This window comes from Hypanus sabinus, chromosome 3 (assembly GCF_030144855.1).
Source record: "Hypanus sabinus isolate sHypSab1 chromosome 3, sHypSab1.hap1, whole genome shotgun sequence".
NCBI lineage: Eukaryota > Metazoa > Chordata > Chondrichthyes > Myliobatiformes > Dasyatidae > Hypanus > Hypanus sabinus.
In genome coordinates, this window is record NC_082708.1 from 49,189,665 (window position 1) to 49,206,118 (window position 16,454).

The following is a 16,454-nucleotide window of genomic DNA, read 5'->3' on the forward strand; positions in this document are numbered from 1 at the left end:
CCACAAAATTAGTGCTTCTCTTACAGTGCCTCACAGATAATCGAATGATTCCCATCCAGTAGGAGCTACCATAGAATGTGTACAATGAATGAACTGGCTATAAGCTCATGGATGCCAACTACAGTGTAAAGATTCTGTTCATATCTAGCCGAAAGCACTAGGAATGGTCTGAGGAGCAAGACCAGAGAGTCCAGCTGTTGTTTAACCATCACAGCAAGGCATTCTTGAATTTGGAAATTCTGTCATCCTAAAGGGACAAGCAACAACTCCAGACAAGTGAAGGTTAAGTCTCAACAGGGAACAATGATGAATAGATGATGGGGTACAGAAATAAAACTAAAAGGGATCCCAACAAGTTGCTAGATTCAGTGTTGTCAAGACCACCTGTGGCCCAAACATCCAAGGGCCCATCCCACTGAGAGCAAAGAACAGAGGTGAACTTCTCAAGGTCAGAGAAGCAATCAGCATCCACTGGAAGGAACACTTCAGAAAACTTAGCAAATGTACTTCTATAAACACAAGCGATGCTGGAAATCCAGAGCAACACACACAAAATGCTGGAGGAACTCAGCAGTTCGGGTGCCTCTATGGAAGTGAATAAACAGTTCTCATTTTGGGCTGAGACCCTTATAGGTTCCTGAAGGATCTCAGCTGAAAGCATGGACTGTTAATTGTTTCCATAGTAACAGCACTTCTATCCTTGATGTAGGTGCTGTTACCTGAATCCCAGGGCAAATTGTCCACCTCAATCTCATTCCCGTCCTCAACCGACGGGCTTTGTGAGTAGACAGCTTCCCTGCTAAAGTTTCAAATCATGGCAGAACTACTCAGATTGAAAATCTGATCTCCAGTCTCTGGCAATATATCAAGGTATTTAGGAATGTTGTAATCATGACTATTTTCAAGAAAGGAGACTATGGTAACTTCAGAGAAATCTCATGCTGATGGCTCAAAGAAAGCCGTGCTTCCCAGTGGGAGAAAACCTGTTCCCTCACTGTCACTGTGGATGCCATCGACGTACAACAATGGTTTTCAAAGGGAGAGTTGTTGCCTTTTGAGTTATGGGTCACCAAAAGGAATCAGTTAAGAGTAAATCATGTGTCCAAGGAGTGTAGAGGCTTGATGGAAGAGAAGAACTTCGGGATTGCACGGGAGCGAGAAGCCCAAAGAGCTCGGGAGAAAGGTGGGAAAGAGGCCAAAAGAAAGGGTGGTTCCTCAGATTGGCGACTGATCATCCTGCCTCCGCCCTTGTTAATCTAAACTCGCCTATGCTAGCGGGTTTATCAGTAGATTAAATATCCTCCTATGATATGCCGTTTAGAGTTTAACTATAGTGTTTAATTGCACTTGCAATCAGAGTTTTGGTTACATGGAAATTGCTAATTGAGTAAGCAGTTTTGATTAAATTGGGTTACCTGGATAATTTTTTAAAACTACTGACCTGGAGGCTCACTGGACGTAATCAACACCATGAGCCATGCGAGAAGTGGCATCAGCCACTCTGAAAGGACTGTAGCCCTTGAAACAGGGATGAACTGTGGAACGTGGAATCCCCCTCGCTTGTGGTTGACCACAGAAAGTCGGCCCCACCTGTCTCTGACACGTCCAGCGCCGCCTTGTGCGCGCGTCTACTTTCAGAAGTTTACTTTTTTTTGTTAATTCAACAGGACTTAAAGTTCGTATTATTTAGCTATCCACTGACTAAAGTTCCCAAAAGAAAGCCGCGCTGTGAAGATGAGTGCATTGATAGGTGAATGCCTGAGGTGAACGCCCAGGTCAGTCCTCCTGCGTTTCCATGGTAATGGCGCCGACCCGCCCCAAGTCTCTGGCGCAAAGGTGATCGCGTCATTCAGGCTAACTATGCCCTGGAGTGTTTCCGTGAGCGTGTCTCAGACTCGGCTCTACGATGTTCAAACGGTGGACGTCCAAATCGAAGAATTCAGTGGATCTGAGTTTTCTGAGTCATGAAGAAGCGACCGCGATCCTGGGCGTGTTGGAGCGGGACAAGGAGGTTCAGCGGATGAATGCCGAGAGGCTTAAGTATGTAATGCCTCTGGTGCCGGGGTTCCGATACTGGCGCCTGAGACTTCAGAGTTGTGCCACTGTTTGTTTAAAAGTATTTCGCTCTGCGTATCGTTAATTAAATATTCCTTGCAAACTGTGAGGATTGAATTAATACAATGATACAGTAATCATTTTAGCGTAAAAAGGACATGTAAATGTCTCATTTCGAAAATGGGTATTTCCCCCACTGCGACGCATGAAATGTGATATGAAGATGAAAGTGTAATTACTTTATTTTCATATATAATCTGTAACAATTCAAACTAAACTGATTGCAACAGAGTACGTTCCATTTGAGGGACAGCGTCAAAATAGTGCTAGATCAATATGTAACAAGAAGCTGGGAACAAGCTGTTTAATAAGAGTTCACAAACCATCTTTGTTGCCATTAGATGTGTTTGCTCCAGATTTATTTTTGAACCAAGTTTATAAAGGAAATCATATTTTTTGAGGCAAACAAACGATTATTGCAGTCTTGTGTAATGTCGCCAATGCCGGGATTTTGAGTTTGAATTACTAAATGTGCGTGTAAACGAACTCTAAGAGCCAGTCCCTGCATACCTCTCAGGTGAATTATGCCTGCCGACACGAAGCAAATCTCTACATCCAGAATTGCAGCAGTTAAATGTTCCCAGTAAGCTGAAAAAGGAATTCACCCACCTATGTATTTTCCAGCCAGTTTCCCGAATACAAGTTCTGCAATTTAAAGACAAGATGGAATAAAATGTTATACAGGCAACAATGATGTCGGATGCAAGCTATAAACTTTTGCTGATGCTTCGACACTACTGCCTGCATGCAAATCGAAAGAAAATTTCCCGAGCATAACTGAATATGTTTCACAACTCGGTGACTCAGAGGGAGTCACTGTAAAATGGTATTGTCTTTTTAGAGGTCGGGGAATGACAGCCCATGTTGCTGGGGGCATTGTTTATATTTTTTTGCAACCAGAAGTACTGATCCAAACTATTCTATTTGATGAATCAAAGGTTTTCGGTCGGACACAGTTGCTGCGGTTTCTGATATGAGTCGGAAACCGGCTGCCATTGACGCAACTATTAACTATTCTTGGCAGTGTTTTTAATGAACACCCTCAAATATTCAATATTCTTAAGCCAATAATTCCAACGTAGGCTGATAAGGCCAACTCACCTTCATTTTGCAACGTTATTGAAACATTTTCAGTATAAACATGGAACAAGCGTGGAACAAGAAAACAATGTTTTGCTGTTGGAAATTTGAATGTTATTTTTAGATTTTCTTTAATTTGAAAGGAAACCTTTCTGTCTTTAAAATTTATTTTAAATTGAAAAGAAACATGGTGGTACAACTTTCCAAAACGAATTGTACTGAGTACATAGGAAAATAATCCAATATTTTAACTGTTTAATATGATGATTGCCATTTATGTGCAATAACCTCTGTTAGGAAAGACGCCGTTGCATTAATCGGCCCTGTAACTTTCCCAGGCAGGGAAAGAATCGTTCACTAACAAAGCTTTGTTAGTGAATCTCTTCAAGTTTGTGCTGCTCCGGGATAGCTCATTTAATAACGTCCTTGATGGGCAGCTTATTGGTGAAAGATAGGATTCTGAGGAAAAACTGCTCCTCCCTTTATCTTCACAAAGAGTAGTTAAGTCACTAAAGATCTACAATAAAAGTTTCCCCAAATAACCTGACTGTCAGATTTAATGAAATGGAGCTGGACTGGGCAGAAATGCTGTGATCCCAAACAAAGAATTATTGAGAAGTATTGATTATAAGATGACTGATTGAAACTGTTTTGGAAAGACTACTTAGCATAAATGGAAGTGTCAATTCTGTTTCCCTGAATTACTAATAATAATTATTTCAATTTTAGAGAAATCAAGAAGAAGAATACCAGCAATTTGTGGTTGAAAGGAGTAACTGGCCAATGGTTTGAAGAAATAAGAAAAGCAAAATTCAAAGATCAGACTGAGTTAAGCAAGCTACTTAAAGTGCCGCCTGCAAGGAGCTTTAGAAAGAAAGGCCAAACTGGTAAATTTTTTTTAAACATGTTTATTGCTGAAAACTGTTAGAAAATAATGATGATTTTGGTTTAGTTTATTATTGTCGCATGTACTGAGAATCAGTGAGAAAACATTTCATGCACACCATTCATAGACATCATATTACACAGCGCATTGCGGTAGGAAAAAATAAAACAGTAACAGAATGCAGAATAAGTGCAAAAGCTACAGGAAGTGCAATGCATGTAAAATGTGAAACACAAGATCACAATCAGGTAGATTGTGAGGTCAAGAGTCTATATTATTGTACAAGAGATCCGTTCTGGAGCCCAATAACAGTGGGATAGATGCTGCCTTGAGCCTGGTGGTACATGCATTCAGACTTTTGTATATTCTACTCAATGGAAGAGGGAGTATAAAGGGTGGATGCTGCCTGGCTTACCAAGGCAGCGTGAAGTATAATGTAAGCTGCCATTTTGCTTTTTTGTGAGTAGTCAGGTATGTAGTTTTCAACCTTTAATGGAGGTTTGGGCTCCATCACAAACTCCATGCTACAATGACAGACTCCATTACTTCCTTCACGGCTGTCATGAACATGGGGTTCACACATTTGGTGTTGTATTGATTGTATGGTGAATTTTGGACTTAGGTGTCTGTGTCATCACAGACAGAATTGTTGGAATTAAGCTAAGGCTCAGGTCAGCTGCTACTGAAACTTCTCTTGAGCCTTTCTTAAACTGTTTGGCCTCCCAGTTTGTGTCCTCCCAAATCTCTGCTGGCCCAGTGGGCTAAACATTCTCATGTTTGTCTTAATCCCTCAATAATCACATCTGATTTATCTCTGTAATTTCCTCCTGTTCCATAACTCTTTGTGATATTGGCAGTCCCACAATTCTAGTATCTTACTCATCCATTTCCTGAATTTACTCCATCGTTGGAAACTGTACCTTCCATGATCAAAGTTCTAAAATCCTGGAATTCTCACCTTAAAATCCTCCCTTCTCCCTGAAAACTTTTTGACCAAGCTTTTTGCATTTCTTCTGTTTAACAATAATTACTAACTTCTTAAAGCATGTTCTGTCATGTACCCCGTGACCGGGTTAAGGAACCAGCAGAAATGGAAAACACTTTGGAGTCTGGTAATACTAGTAACTAATAGTGTTTATTTGTAAACTACACAATACAGTACTATAGAATGCAAATATATGGAACAGGTTAGCAATGATATATATATATATACACAAAAGTGTGGAAATAGGAACCAAAACCAGGCTCTTTCAAACCTTAGGGGTAAACGGATACAGTCTTACGATATGATGATGAGTTCAGTTCAGTTCAGGCCGAGGTAGTTATTTGAGTATGATGAGAGGTGATACCGCTGCCGTCGATCTTCCCGTTGTCTTCCAAAGTCCTGTTGTGGTCACCGACTGTGACCATAATGCATACGACTGTTCTTCAGTGGTGGAGCTATCACCCAGGCAAGGGAGGACACAGAAACAGAGCCCCACCGGTCGCACCTTCTCACATTGTGAGCCACTGATCGATTTCCCCAAATCGATCCTCCAAAAACCCCACCTTCATGTGGGTACAGAAAGCTCATTCAGTGTCCTGTAGTGTGTCTGTCTGTGTCCCAGCGGACCTGCTTTTTATCACCATATGCTGGACACCTCCCCCCCCCTCTCTCTCACAATAGTAGCACAGTTCCTAGGGTCAATTCTGGACCCCGTTTCAAACTCAGTTTGCCCATCACAGTTCCTACAGAGTGAAAATGGTTATTGCAAGTTGTTCAGAGAAGCTGGTATCACTTCCACTAAAACCAAAATACGTGAAGGAATTATTACATCTAAACTTGGGCTTCATACATTTCTCTGCAACTGGATCTTTGACTTCCATCATCTGGACACCACAGTCAGTACAGTCAACACAGGCCCACTTCATGGATGCATGCTTAGCCCACTGCACTCCTCTCACTACACTCGTAACTGTGGCTAAATGTGCCTCAAATACCATCTGTAGATTAACCAATGTTACCACCGTTGTTGGCAGAATCTCAGATAACAACAAGGAGGCATACAGGAGCAAGATAGGTTGGTGGGTTGAGTGGGGTCACAACCACAACCTCACACAAAGTCAGCAAGACCAAGAAAATAGTTGTAGACTTCAGGGAGGGGCAGTCTGGAGAGCACACACCAGTCCTCATCGAGGTGTCAGCTGAGGAAAGGATGAGCAGCTTCACATTCCTGGGCATCCATTTGGGCCCAATTTGGGGATCCAACTTGGGCCCAATTTGGGGATCCAACTTGGGCCCAACACTGACACAATAATAAAAAAGTTCTGCTTTTTAGGTGTTTGAACAGATCTGCTATGGCACCAAAGATTCTTGCAAATTTCTATAGATGTAAGGAGGAGAGTATTCTGACCTGCTGTATCATTGCCTGGTTAGGAGGCTCTAATGTTCAGGATCACAAGAGCTGCAGAGCGCTGTTGACTCAGCCAGCTCCGTCATGGACGCAGCCCTCGCTACCATTGAAATGCTTTTAAGAGGCAGTGCCTTAAGAAGGCAGCATCCATCACTAAAGACCTTCACCCTCCGGGACATGCCCTTTTCTCGATACTATCATCAGGGAGGAAGTAAAGGAGCCTAGAGTCCCATGATTCCAAAACTTCTTCATCCCCTCCACCATCAGATTTCTGAACAGTACATGAATACTACGTCATTATTCCTAATTTTTGCATTATTTAATTTGTAATATACATTAATTTTATGACTTTGCACTTTCCTGCTGTTTTAAAACAAATTTCATGTTAAATAAGACGGTGATAAATCTGATTCTGATTAAAAAATTTTAATGAAACATCCATAAGAAAATCAGGAAAGACTATTTCTTCAGTTCATGTTGGTTGTTACATTTAAAGGGGAGTATTGAAAATAGGTGTGTCGTGGCAACAGAAGAAATAGTTACTCAGATTCTTGGCCTCAGGAAAAGTTGAAGTTAAAATAAGTTAAGTCACTATATTTTTCATTGGAACTAATCATAAAGTTGTATAACATCTTATTTTCATGTACTGTATCTTAGCAGTAGCAAGGAAGTAAAAAAATGTCTTATCATTTGACCTTCAAAAGGTACATAACATTTATCACTAACAAAGTAACCGGGAACAATATTCACAGGATGGTTAAATATTAACACAAGATTGTTCTCAGAATCACAATCAAAATGCAATTTATTATTACTGACGTTTGGATGTCACTAAATATTTTTGGCAGCAGTCCAGTGCAAGACATTAAAAAAAATCCTGTAAGTTATAATAAAGAATAAAATAGTACAAACGAGGAATGGTGAGGTAGTGATAGTGGTTTCCTGGACCTTTCAGAAATCTGATGCCAGAAGGGAAGAAGCTATTCCTAAAACATTGAGTGAGCGTCTTCAGCTCCTGTGCCTCCTCCTGTGGCACTGTCTTTTGAAGCTGCCAATAATAGGGAGGCTAGAGCCTGTGGTGGAGCTGGCTGAGTCCACAACCTTCTGCAGCTTTTTTCAATCTTGAGCATTGGAGCTTCCGTACAGGTGATGATGCAATCAGTCAGAATTCTCTCCACAGTATATTGATGAAATTTGTTTGAGTATTTGACACACTAAATCTCCTCAAACTCCTAATGAAGTATAGCTGCTCTTATGCTACCTTTGCAATTGCATCAGTACGTTGAGGCCCAGGAAGTTGAAGCTGCTCACCATTTTGACTGCTAACCCCTCTGATGAGGACTTGCTGTGTGTTCTCCGGACTTCCCCTTCCTGAAGTCTACAATCAATTCTTTGGTCATGTTGACATTGAGTATGAAGTTGTTGTTGCAACACTACTCAATCAGTGGATCTATCTCATTTCTTTGTGAAAGGGGGAGAGTGAAGTTGAAGCCAAGATCAGATCGGCCATGATCTTATTGAATAGCAAAGCAAACTTAGCCAAATGGCTTACTTCATGCCCAACCCCAAACCAACCTTTTTTAATATTAAAAACTATGCATTTGTGTAGCACCTTTTCAACATAAAAGGTTTCCTGAGATGCTTCACAGAAACTTTGTGAGACACACATTGATTCCAAACCAAAGAATGGTATCAGAATGAGTGACTGAAAGAGGTTACAATAGGTCTTGTAGAAAGAACGGTAGTGGTGTGCTTTGAGGAAGTAATTCCTGAGGTAAGGCTTAGAATGCTGAGGATACACCACTCTTTCAAGCTGGTTTAAGATGGCACTGGTGAAAGGTAACAGTGCCTTACTGGCAGCAAACATAACTACTAACTACTTTAATCACTCTTTTTCTGGACAATAATCACTGTGGCCTGTAACTTCCCTTTTGTACGACCTAGCTCTGTTGCGGTGTGAACTGAGGTCTAGAAGGTATAGTAGGGTGGTTGTGGCATGGTGTGTACAGGTGTATCGAGGTGGTGGACCCAGGCCCAAGAGTGAGGAATGAGCCAATACTTGGCCTTTGCTGGAGCGACTTGGAGCCAATTTGAAGTAGCAGATTCAGGGTGTGATAGGGTCCGGATCCAAGAGGGAGGAACGAGCTGATGAAAAGATCAGGGTATCAGGGCTGGTGTTCAGCTTGCTGCTCAGTGAGGTTTACTTGTCTCTGCACTGAACTGAGACTGTGGCCTGCAACTAATGGTCTCCTGGACCTGCCACAGTGATGACTGCCTTCATGGCTGTGGATTCACTTTTATGAACTTTAGTTCTGAATGTTATTTGCTTTTTTATTGTTTGCACAATGTGTGTGGGTCTTTTTGCTTGTCTGGTTAATAGTCTTTTATAATAGGTTCTGTTTGGGGTTTTTTTGTGGCTGCCTGTAAGAAGACAAATCTCAAGGTTGTATACAGTCCAAAAACTTCAATAATAAATGTACTTCGGAAGTTTCAGAGATAAGTGTTCAAAAATGTAGGTAGAAGAATGCAGAATTCTTAGGGTGTAGGCTGGTGGATACAAAGGAATTTGGCAGTGAAGGAATTTCAACAATAAGATGACTTTAAATACTGCAAAATCAACAGTCAGTATTAGCTAATATTTCTAGACCCCCAACAGGAATCATTGCTTGTAGTATTATTATTATTATTTTCATCCTCATACTATTTTCTATTTTTGTCCATCACACAATGGGGAAAATCATTGTTATTTTCTTTGATCCCTACCAGTCCTTCCTCTTTTTGGTCAGATGAATTTTATTGTATGGAACCCCAACACCCTTTCTAATCCCTTTTCTAAGCTTTAATTCCAACTCTGTTGGAATATTCATGACCCTCTGAAGGTTTCTGTTGATGAGACCATTTCAACATTTTTATTAAATCTTATTGGACTTGACTGTACCAATACTTTCCTGGCTGTTTCCCCAAATTCCATTCATTTGTTAAATATCTGCAGAGTTAATGTCTAATATCTTTAATGTCTAAAATTAAATAATGCTACTGACTTTAACAAATTAATTTTAAAATGTAGGTTGTAATTGTAAATGTAGGTTGTAGTCTGTGTGGATTGTTGATAACATATCCTCTTTGCTTAGCCCACTGCTCTACTCTCTGTACACACGACTGTGTGGCTAGACATAGGTCAAACACCACCTACAAATTTGCTGCTGATACAACCATTGTTGGTAGAATCTCAGGTGGTGACCGGAGGGCATACAGGAGTGAGATATGCCAACTAGTGGAGTGGTGCCGCAGCAACGACCTGGCACTCAACGTCAGTAAGACAAAAGAGCTGATTGTGGACTTCAGGAAGGGTAAGATGAAGGAACACATACCAATCCTCATAGAGGGCTCAGAAGTGGAGAGAGTGAGCAGCTTCAAGTTGCTGGGTGTCAAGATCTCCTGAAGATCTCACCTGGTCCCAACATATTGATGTGGTCATAAAGAAGGCAAGATAGTGGTTATACTTTATTAGGAGTTTGAAGCAAATTGGCATGTCAACAAATAAGCTCAAAAGTTTTCATAGTGATACTGTGGAGAGCGCTCTGACAGGCTGCATCACTGTCTGGTACGGAAGGACTACTGCACAGGACCGAAAGAAGCTGCAGAAGGTTGTAAATCTGGTCAGCTCCATCTTGGGCACTAGCCTACAAAGTAACCAGGACATCTTTAGGGAGCGGTGTCTCAGAAAGGCAGCGTCCATTATCAAGGACCTCCAGGACGCAGGGCATGCCCTTTTCTCACTGTTACCATCAGGTAGGAGATACAGAAGCCTGAAGGCACACACTCAGCGATTCAGGAACAGCTTCTTCCCCTCTGCCATCTGATTCCTAAATGGACTTTGAAGCTTTGGACACTACCTCACTTTTTTAATACACAATATTTGTTTTTGCACATTTTAATAATCTATTCAATGTACACAATTGATTTGTTATGTTTTTTAAAATTTTTTCTCTCTCTGCTAGATTATGTATTGCATTGAACTGCTGCTGCTAAGTTAACAAATTTCACGTCACGTGCTGGTGATAATAAATCTGATTCTGATTTAATGGAGTTTCTCTCTAGATCGGGGGTTCCCAACCTTTTTTTGTGCCATGGACCAATAGAAATAAGCAAGGGGTCCAAGGGCCACAGGTAGGGAACCTCTGCTCCAGGTGGTTATTTGATCTTGTGCTGTGAAACAATTATGAGAACAGTTTTCTTTTGACTAGTTGTGAAGCAGTGAAGTTCACCATTGAACTTGAACATAACAAATCTTCTGTAGAGAATTGTACTTGGTAGGTCAGCTATATACCGTGTCAGATGCCCGTCATTGTCTTGGCTTTGAGCATCATGGGATTGGAGGTAATCCTATCATTGGGTGCACTCAGCCCATGCAGTTTTTTTTTACAGCACTGCTTAATCTGCATCAAGGTGATTTGCCTGATCCAGGTTAGCACTCATTTCCTACCCCACCAACTAAATCCAATCAAGAAAACAGCCTTTGCCAATTTCCTACCTATACAAGGCCAAAAGCACTTGCCCTTAAATCAGCTCCTGTCTGTACCTCCACTGACTTCCCCCTCCCACCCTTGCAAGCTGTCAATGCAATCTCTTAACAAGCTGCCAATTGCAGCCCCATGGCTTATCTTCCCCTCAGCTGACAATCATAGACTTTGACATGTTGATCACAGTAACTGACTTTTGCCCTGTTTTACCTTTCCCATCCCTTCCACCACACTTGCCCACTTTCCCACCACTGCACAGCCAAGGCCTTCTATCCCCTGCAGTGACCTCAGATGTACCTGCTTTCTGAAGTGTGTCTTCCCTGGTTGAGCCATGAAGAAAGGGGCAAAATAATAGTGTAGTGATTAGTGCAGTAGCTTTACAGCCGATCGGGGTTCAATTCCTCCTGTCCAGAAGGTACATTCTCCCTGTACCTATGTGGCTTTCCTTCACATTCCAGAGGTGTGTGGTTAGAGTTAGTTGTGGGTGCCCAAAGTAGGGTGACACTTGTATGCTTCCCCTACATAATCCTCACTGGTTTAATTTGATGCAAATAATGCATTTCACTCGATGTTTTGAGGGGTATGTGACAAATAAAGGTAATCTTTATCTAGGGATCCCTGAGATTACTGCACTTGCCTTCCCCAGGGTCCAAGTGATCACCTTTTCAGGCCCTGGGGAATTATCCATCCAAATGTGCCACAAGACAGCAAACGCTTCCTTACCCGTAATCAGCATAGGGTTGAAGACCTCCCTGTTGCTTTGCCGCACTTCCATAGACTCTGTGTCCATCTTCTGAGTAAATACAAATGCAAAAAGTTCCCTTTAAGATCTTCCCCATCCCTTTTGGCTTCACACATAGATTACTGTTCTGATTTTCCTGAGATCAAATCTGTCCCTTGCAATCCATTTGCTTTTAGCATATCTGTAGAATCCTTTTAGGATTCTCCTTCGCCTTTTTTGCTGGGGCAACCTCATGCCGCCTTTTAGCCTTCCTGATTTCTTCCTTAAGTGTTCTCTTGCATTTCTTGTACTCCATGAATACTTCATTTGTTTCTACCTGCCTATACCTGCTATGAACCTCCTTTCGTTTCCTAATCAGGATCTCAATATCTCTTGAAAACCAAGGTTTCCTAAACCTGTTATCTTTACTTTTTATTCTGACAGGCATGCATAAGCTACGTACTCTCAAAATTTCACTTTTGAAAGCCTCCCACTTACCTAGTATACCTTTGCCAGTAAACAGCTTATCCCGATCCACACTTACCAGATCTGTTCGGAAGCCATCAAAATTGGCCTTTATCCAATTTAAAATCTCAACCTGTGGATTGGACATATCTTTATTCCATATTTACTTTGAAACTAATGGCATTATGATCACTAGTTGCAAAGTATTCCCCTACACAAACTTCTGTCTCCTCCCCTGCCTCATTCCCTAACAGCAGATCAAATATGGCATTCTCTCTCTCACTGGGATTTCTGTGTGCTTATTAACAAAACTTTCCTGAACACATTTGACAAACTCTATCTCATCTAGTCCTTTTACAGTATGGGAGTCCTAGTCAATGTGTTGAAAGTTCAAATCACCTACTATCACAACCTTGTGTTTCTCACAACAGTCTGCAGTCTCTCTACAAATTTGTTACTATAAGACCTGCGACTGATGGGCGGTCTATGATAATATACCAATAATGTGGTCACACCTTTCTTAATCCTCAGCTCCACCCATAAAGCCTTGCTCAGCAAGTTCTCCAGTCTATCCTGATTGAGCACTGCCGTGACATTTTCCCTGACTGGTAACACCACCCCACTTCCTTTTAATTACTCCCATTCTGTCTCATCCAAAACAACAGAATCCCGGAACTTGAGCTACTAGTTCTGCACCTCCTGCAACCGAGTCTCACTAATGGCTACAATATCATAATTCCACATGTTGATCCATGCCCTGAACTCATCTGCCTTTCCTACAATACTTCTTGCATTGAAATGTATAGCTCAGGACATTAGTTACACCATGCTCAACCTTTTGATTCCTGACTTTGTCTGAGATCTTAAACTACATCTGTCTCCATAACCTCTCTACTATATTTCCCATCCCTTGCAACTCTATTTTAACAACCCCCCCCCCCCCCCGCCCCATGCAGTGCTAACAAACCTTCATGCTAGGATTTTAGTCCTTCTACAGTTCAGGTGCAAACTGTTTCTTCTGTATAGGTCTCACCTTCCCTGGAAAAGAGTGCAATGGTCTAAGAATCTGATGACCTCCCTCCTCCACCAACTCCTTAGTGGAGTATGATCTGTTAAACTGTATGATCTTCCTCTTTGTGGCCTCACTAGCAGATAGCACAGTGCATCTTTTCACCGTTTTAGTGGTTGTCTAAACTAGTTTAAATTAGTCAGGCCTCATTTATTGCTGTTCCATCTCTCACCACTCTGCCATTTCCCAATTAGTAATCAAACCATTGCTGCTTCATCCAGTCAGATTGAATCCTGTATGAAAGGCGAGCAAAGTGAACAAAACAGCTACTCAAATGTTCTCGCCTGGAGACAACATCCATAAGTGCTTCCCACTATAGAAAGTGAAGGCAAAATCGACAGGAGATAAGACAATTTGCAATAGAGAACAGAAGCTTGTGGTGTTATAGATTTTCAGAATGATCCTCTAGTAATGAACAGTTTTGGCAGTGGAGACAAGGGTTTGACATCTCTTCGTGTCCCATCTAGTGAGTAATAAAATCAAGCATCTGGTTTAAATCTGCATCCCTGGACTTGAGGGAGAGAAATAAGGGGCACATCAGAAGAAATGGTCAAACTGAATGCAGGAACGGTTTTATTAAAGACAATGGAGCGAAAGATGAGTGTGGATTGAGCAGATTGGTAGCTGCAGGAACGAGGGACAAAATAAACATTTATCCGTATAGAAGGCAATCTGTGGAGAATGATGCCAGCAATCGCATGAATTGCATTAATATTATTGGAGCAGCGCAGATGGCTGGTGTTGGTAGATGAGGGTTAAGATTTCAGTTGAAGATCATTGTCTCAAGCTGCCTTCTTTTAGAAGGAGGTTGTGCCATGTCCCTGTTGTTCACAAGGTTGCGAATGTCACTTGCAATTCTGAGTTGAAGATGGAGAACTTCCTATTTTGCTTAGTGTGGGAAGAGTAATATTTGTTTTCAATAATATTTCAGGCACAGTTTTAATTGTCTTCAAGCACAGCTCTTCGTCTGCTGGTCTGTGTATTTTCAGCCCTTCGTTCTCTGGATTTGGGATTTTCTTTTATTCCGTGGAAGCTTTGGTTTTATTCAAAGCAGCGATCGATGGGTATTTGACTAGTTAAGAGGTGGGTGTCAGGGCTACAGAGAAAAGACTGGAGAGTTAAAATAAAGTCAGTCATGTTTGAATGGTGGAGCAGACTTGATGAGCCAAATGAGCTAATTCTGCTCCTATATCATGGATTATGTATATAATCCTATTTTCAAAGGCTCCTCAGGTTAAGTTGTAAATAAGGTTTGAAGTGCCAGGGCTTCTTTTCAACCTCACTCCTCTTGATACAGTGTGTCTATGGAAATGTTCTTTCATCTTCTTCCAACACTGCACAGCTGCCCTGGTATCATCAGAGTTTACAGACTTCAATAACCCTCAGCAGATTTATATTGTTGACATGAAGGATGCTCAATTCTGGCCATATTTTTCATTTGTATGTTACCTAGGAAACATTATTTGTGATTCGTGTTGCCACACTATTTGGAGCTGTTGCCTAACTTAGGGAGCTGCCTCATTAAAATAATGTCATTACATCATGTTTAATTCACAAATTTACAGAATGGATCACAAACATGAGAAATAGGAGCTGGAGTAGGCCATTTGGAATTGAGCTTACTTTACTTTATTGTCACCAAACAATGGATGCTAGAGTGTACAATCATCACAGTGATATTTGTTTATGCGCTTCGCGCTCCCTGAAGTACAAATCAAAGTAAATATAATAAAAATTAAAATTATTAATCATAATTTAAAAAATGGAAAAGGGAAAGTAAGGTAGTGCAAGTCAGGTCCAGATATTTGGAAAGTACAGCCCAGATCCGGGTCAGGATCTGTTCAGCAGTCTTATCACAGTTGGAAAGAAGTTGTTCCCAAATCTTCATGCTCCTGAAGTGCTCACAGCAGAAAGACTCAGCACAAGCATTCTTGGCAGAAACACATGGCACAAGCGCTCTTGGCAAAAACACTCTTTCCAGTAACCTTTAAGCTATGAAGCTGCCAAATCATACCAAATAACACATAAAAATACACAGCCTATATAAAGTAGTGTAGCGGTGTGCTACATGCAGCGCTAAAATTACGACACGGAGTCGGTAACTGCAGTCGAAGGAAAAACTTTATTCAAAATCTTCAGCCTCACTTTTAAGCCTCCCTCAACCTGCCCCCCATGGCGCAGAGGCTCCAAAGCTCTGTGCTCGCAAACCCCCGTAGGCTATCTAATTGTGAGCCGGTTTGGATGTGCCAGGAAATGGGTCGCCACAGTAGAAATAATGTACGTCCGGTGTAGCTTCACTTACCGGAATAGGGAAGACAACACACTGATGATGGTGTGTTAGGCTGAGTCGTCGGAGGTTGGGGTGGTGGGACACTGGGGTGTCATCTCATTGTCGCTGTTTCCATCAGGGCAGGCAGGTCATCTTCTATGTCTGCCTGCCTCGATGCCGAAGGTTGAGTTTCATCGTCTGCTGTGGCTGATGTGGAAGGCTTGTAAAACAACAGTATGCTTGACTGCTTAGCCTCATGAATTTTTCTATCATTCGGTTCTTTGAAATCACTCAAACCATCCTGCAAATATGCCCTAAACCTACGTACCCTTTCAAAATTAAAGTAATATTTTTCTGCAATCATTGCAATGTTGTCAATCAAAGCAAAAATCTGACGCAATTGCTTCACATTCAGTTCCTGGACGACTTCACTTTTGGGCCGTTCGCTACTGTGTTTGGCTTCAGTTGTTATCCTTTCCTCTTCATCAACTCTTCATCTGTCAGTTCTTGGTCATAGGATGCCAAAACCTCTTCACCCTTACGCGCTCTTTTAGGCTTTTCTGATACCTTAGAACTCACCTTGCTAACGGATGCACAAGATAAATTGACATAAAGCACAGATGCTTACAGGCATGTGTTTGAGCAATGCCAGCTAGAATGCAGTTCCGGGGGAGGAGCTTGGCTGCTCGGGGCGCGTGCGCTCCCTTTTTTTCATAACAGTGGAAACACCTGTTAGTGAAAATAGGTAACTAATGTAGGTCTTTCATAACAGTGAGGTGTCGCAAAGCGAACGTTTGAAAAATGGGGGATACCTGTATAAAACACGGAATAATTGATGCATAAGTACTCACCCCCTTCAAGTCGGTATCCAGTAGATGCACCTTTGGGAGCAATTACAGCCTTGGGTCTGTGTGGATAGGTCTCTTATCAACT

At 41.6% G+C, this 16,454-nt stretch overlaps 2 protein-coding genes across 3 annotated transcripts in view; one reads left to right on the forward strand and one right to left on the reverse strand.

The window, feature by feature from the left end:
* ddx10 (DEAD (Asp-Glu-Ala-Asp) box polypeptide 10) overlaps positions 1–1,701 on the reverse strand; it is a 313,215-nt gene extending 311,514 nt beyond the window's left edge. Inside the window, exon 1 of the mRNA XM_059964262.1 lies at positions 1,442–1,701. Coding sequence (XP_059820245.1) covers positions 1,442–1,493 — 52 coding nt within the window. The 5' untranslated portion in view covers positions 1,494–1,701. The remainder of the gene's footprint in view (positions 1–1,441) is intronic.
* LOC132391292 (uncharacterized) overlaps positions 1–16,454 on the forward strand; it is a 48,642-nt gene that overhangs the window by 16,520 nt on the left and 15,668 nt on the right. The window contains exons 1-2 of one of the 2 annotated variants that reach the window (XM_059964260.1): positions 1,847–2,040; positions 3,925–4,082. In XM_059964260.1, the coding sequence (XP_059820243.1) occupies positions 1,907–2,040; positions 3,925–4,082 (292 nt within the window). In that variant the 5' untranslated portion in view covers positions 1,847–1,906. Of the gene's footprint in view, positions 1–1,846; positions 2,041–3,924; positions 4,083–16,454 lie in introns of those variants that run through there. The other variant, XM_059964261.1, reaches the window with a different exon arrangement.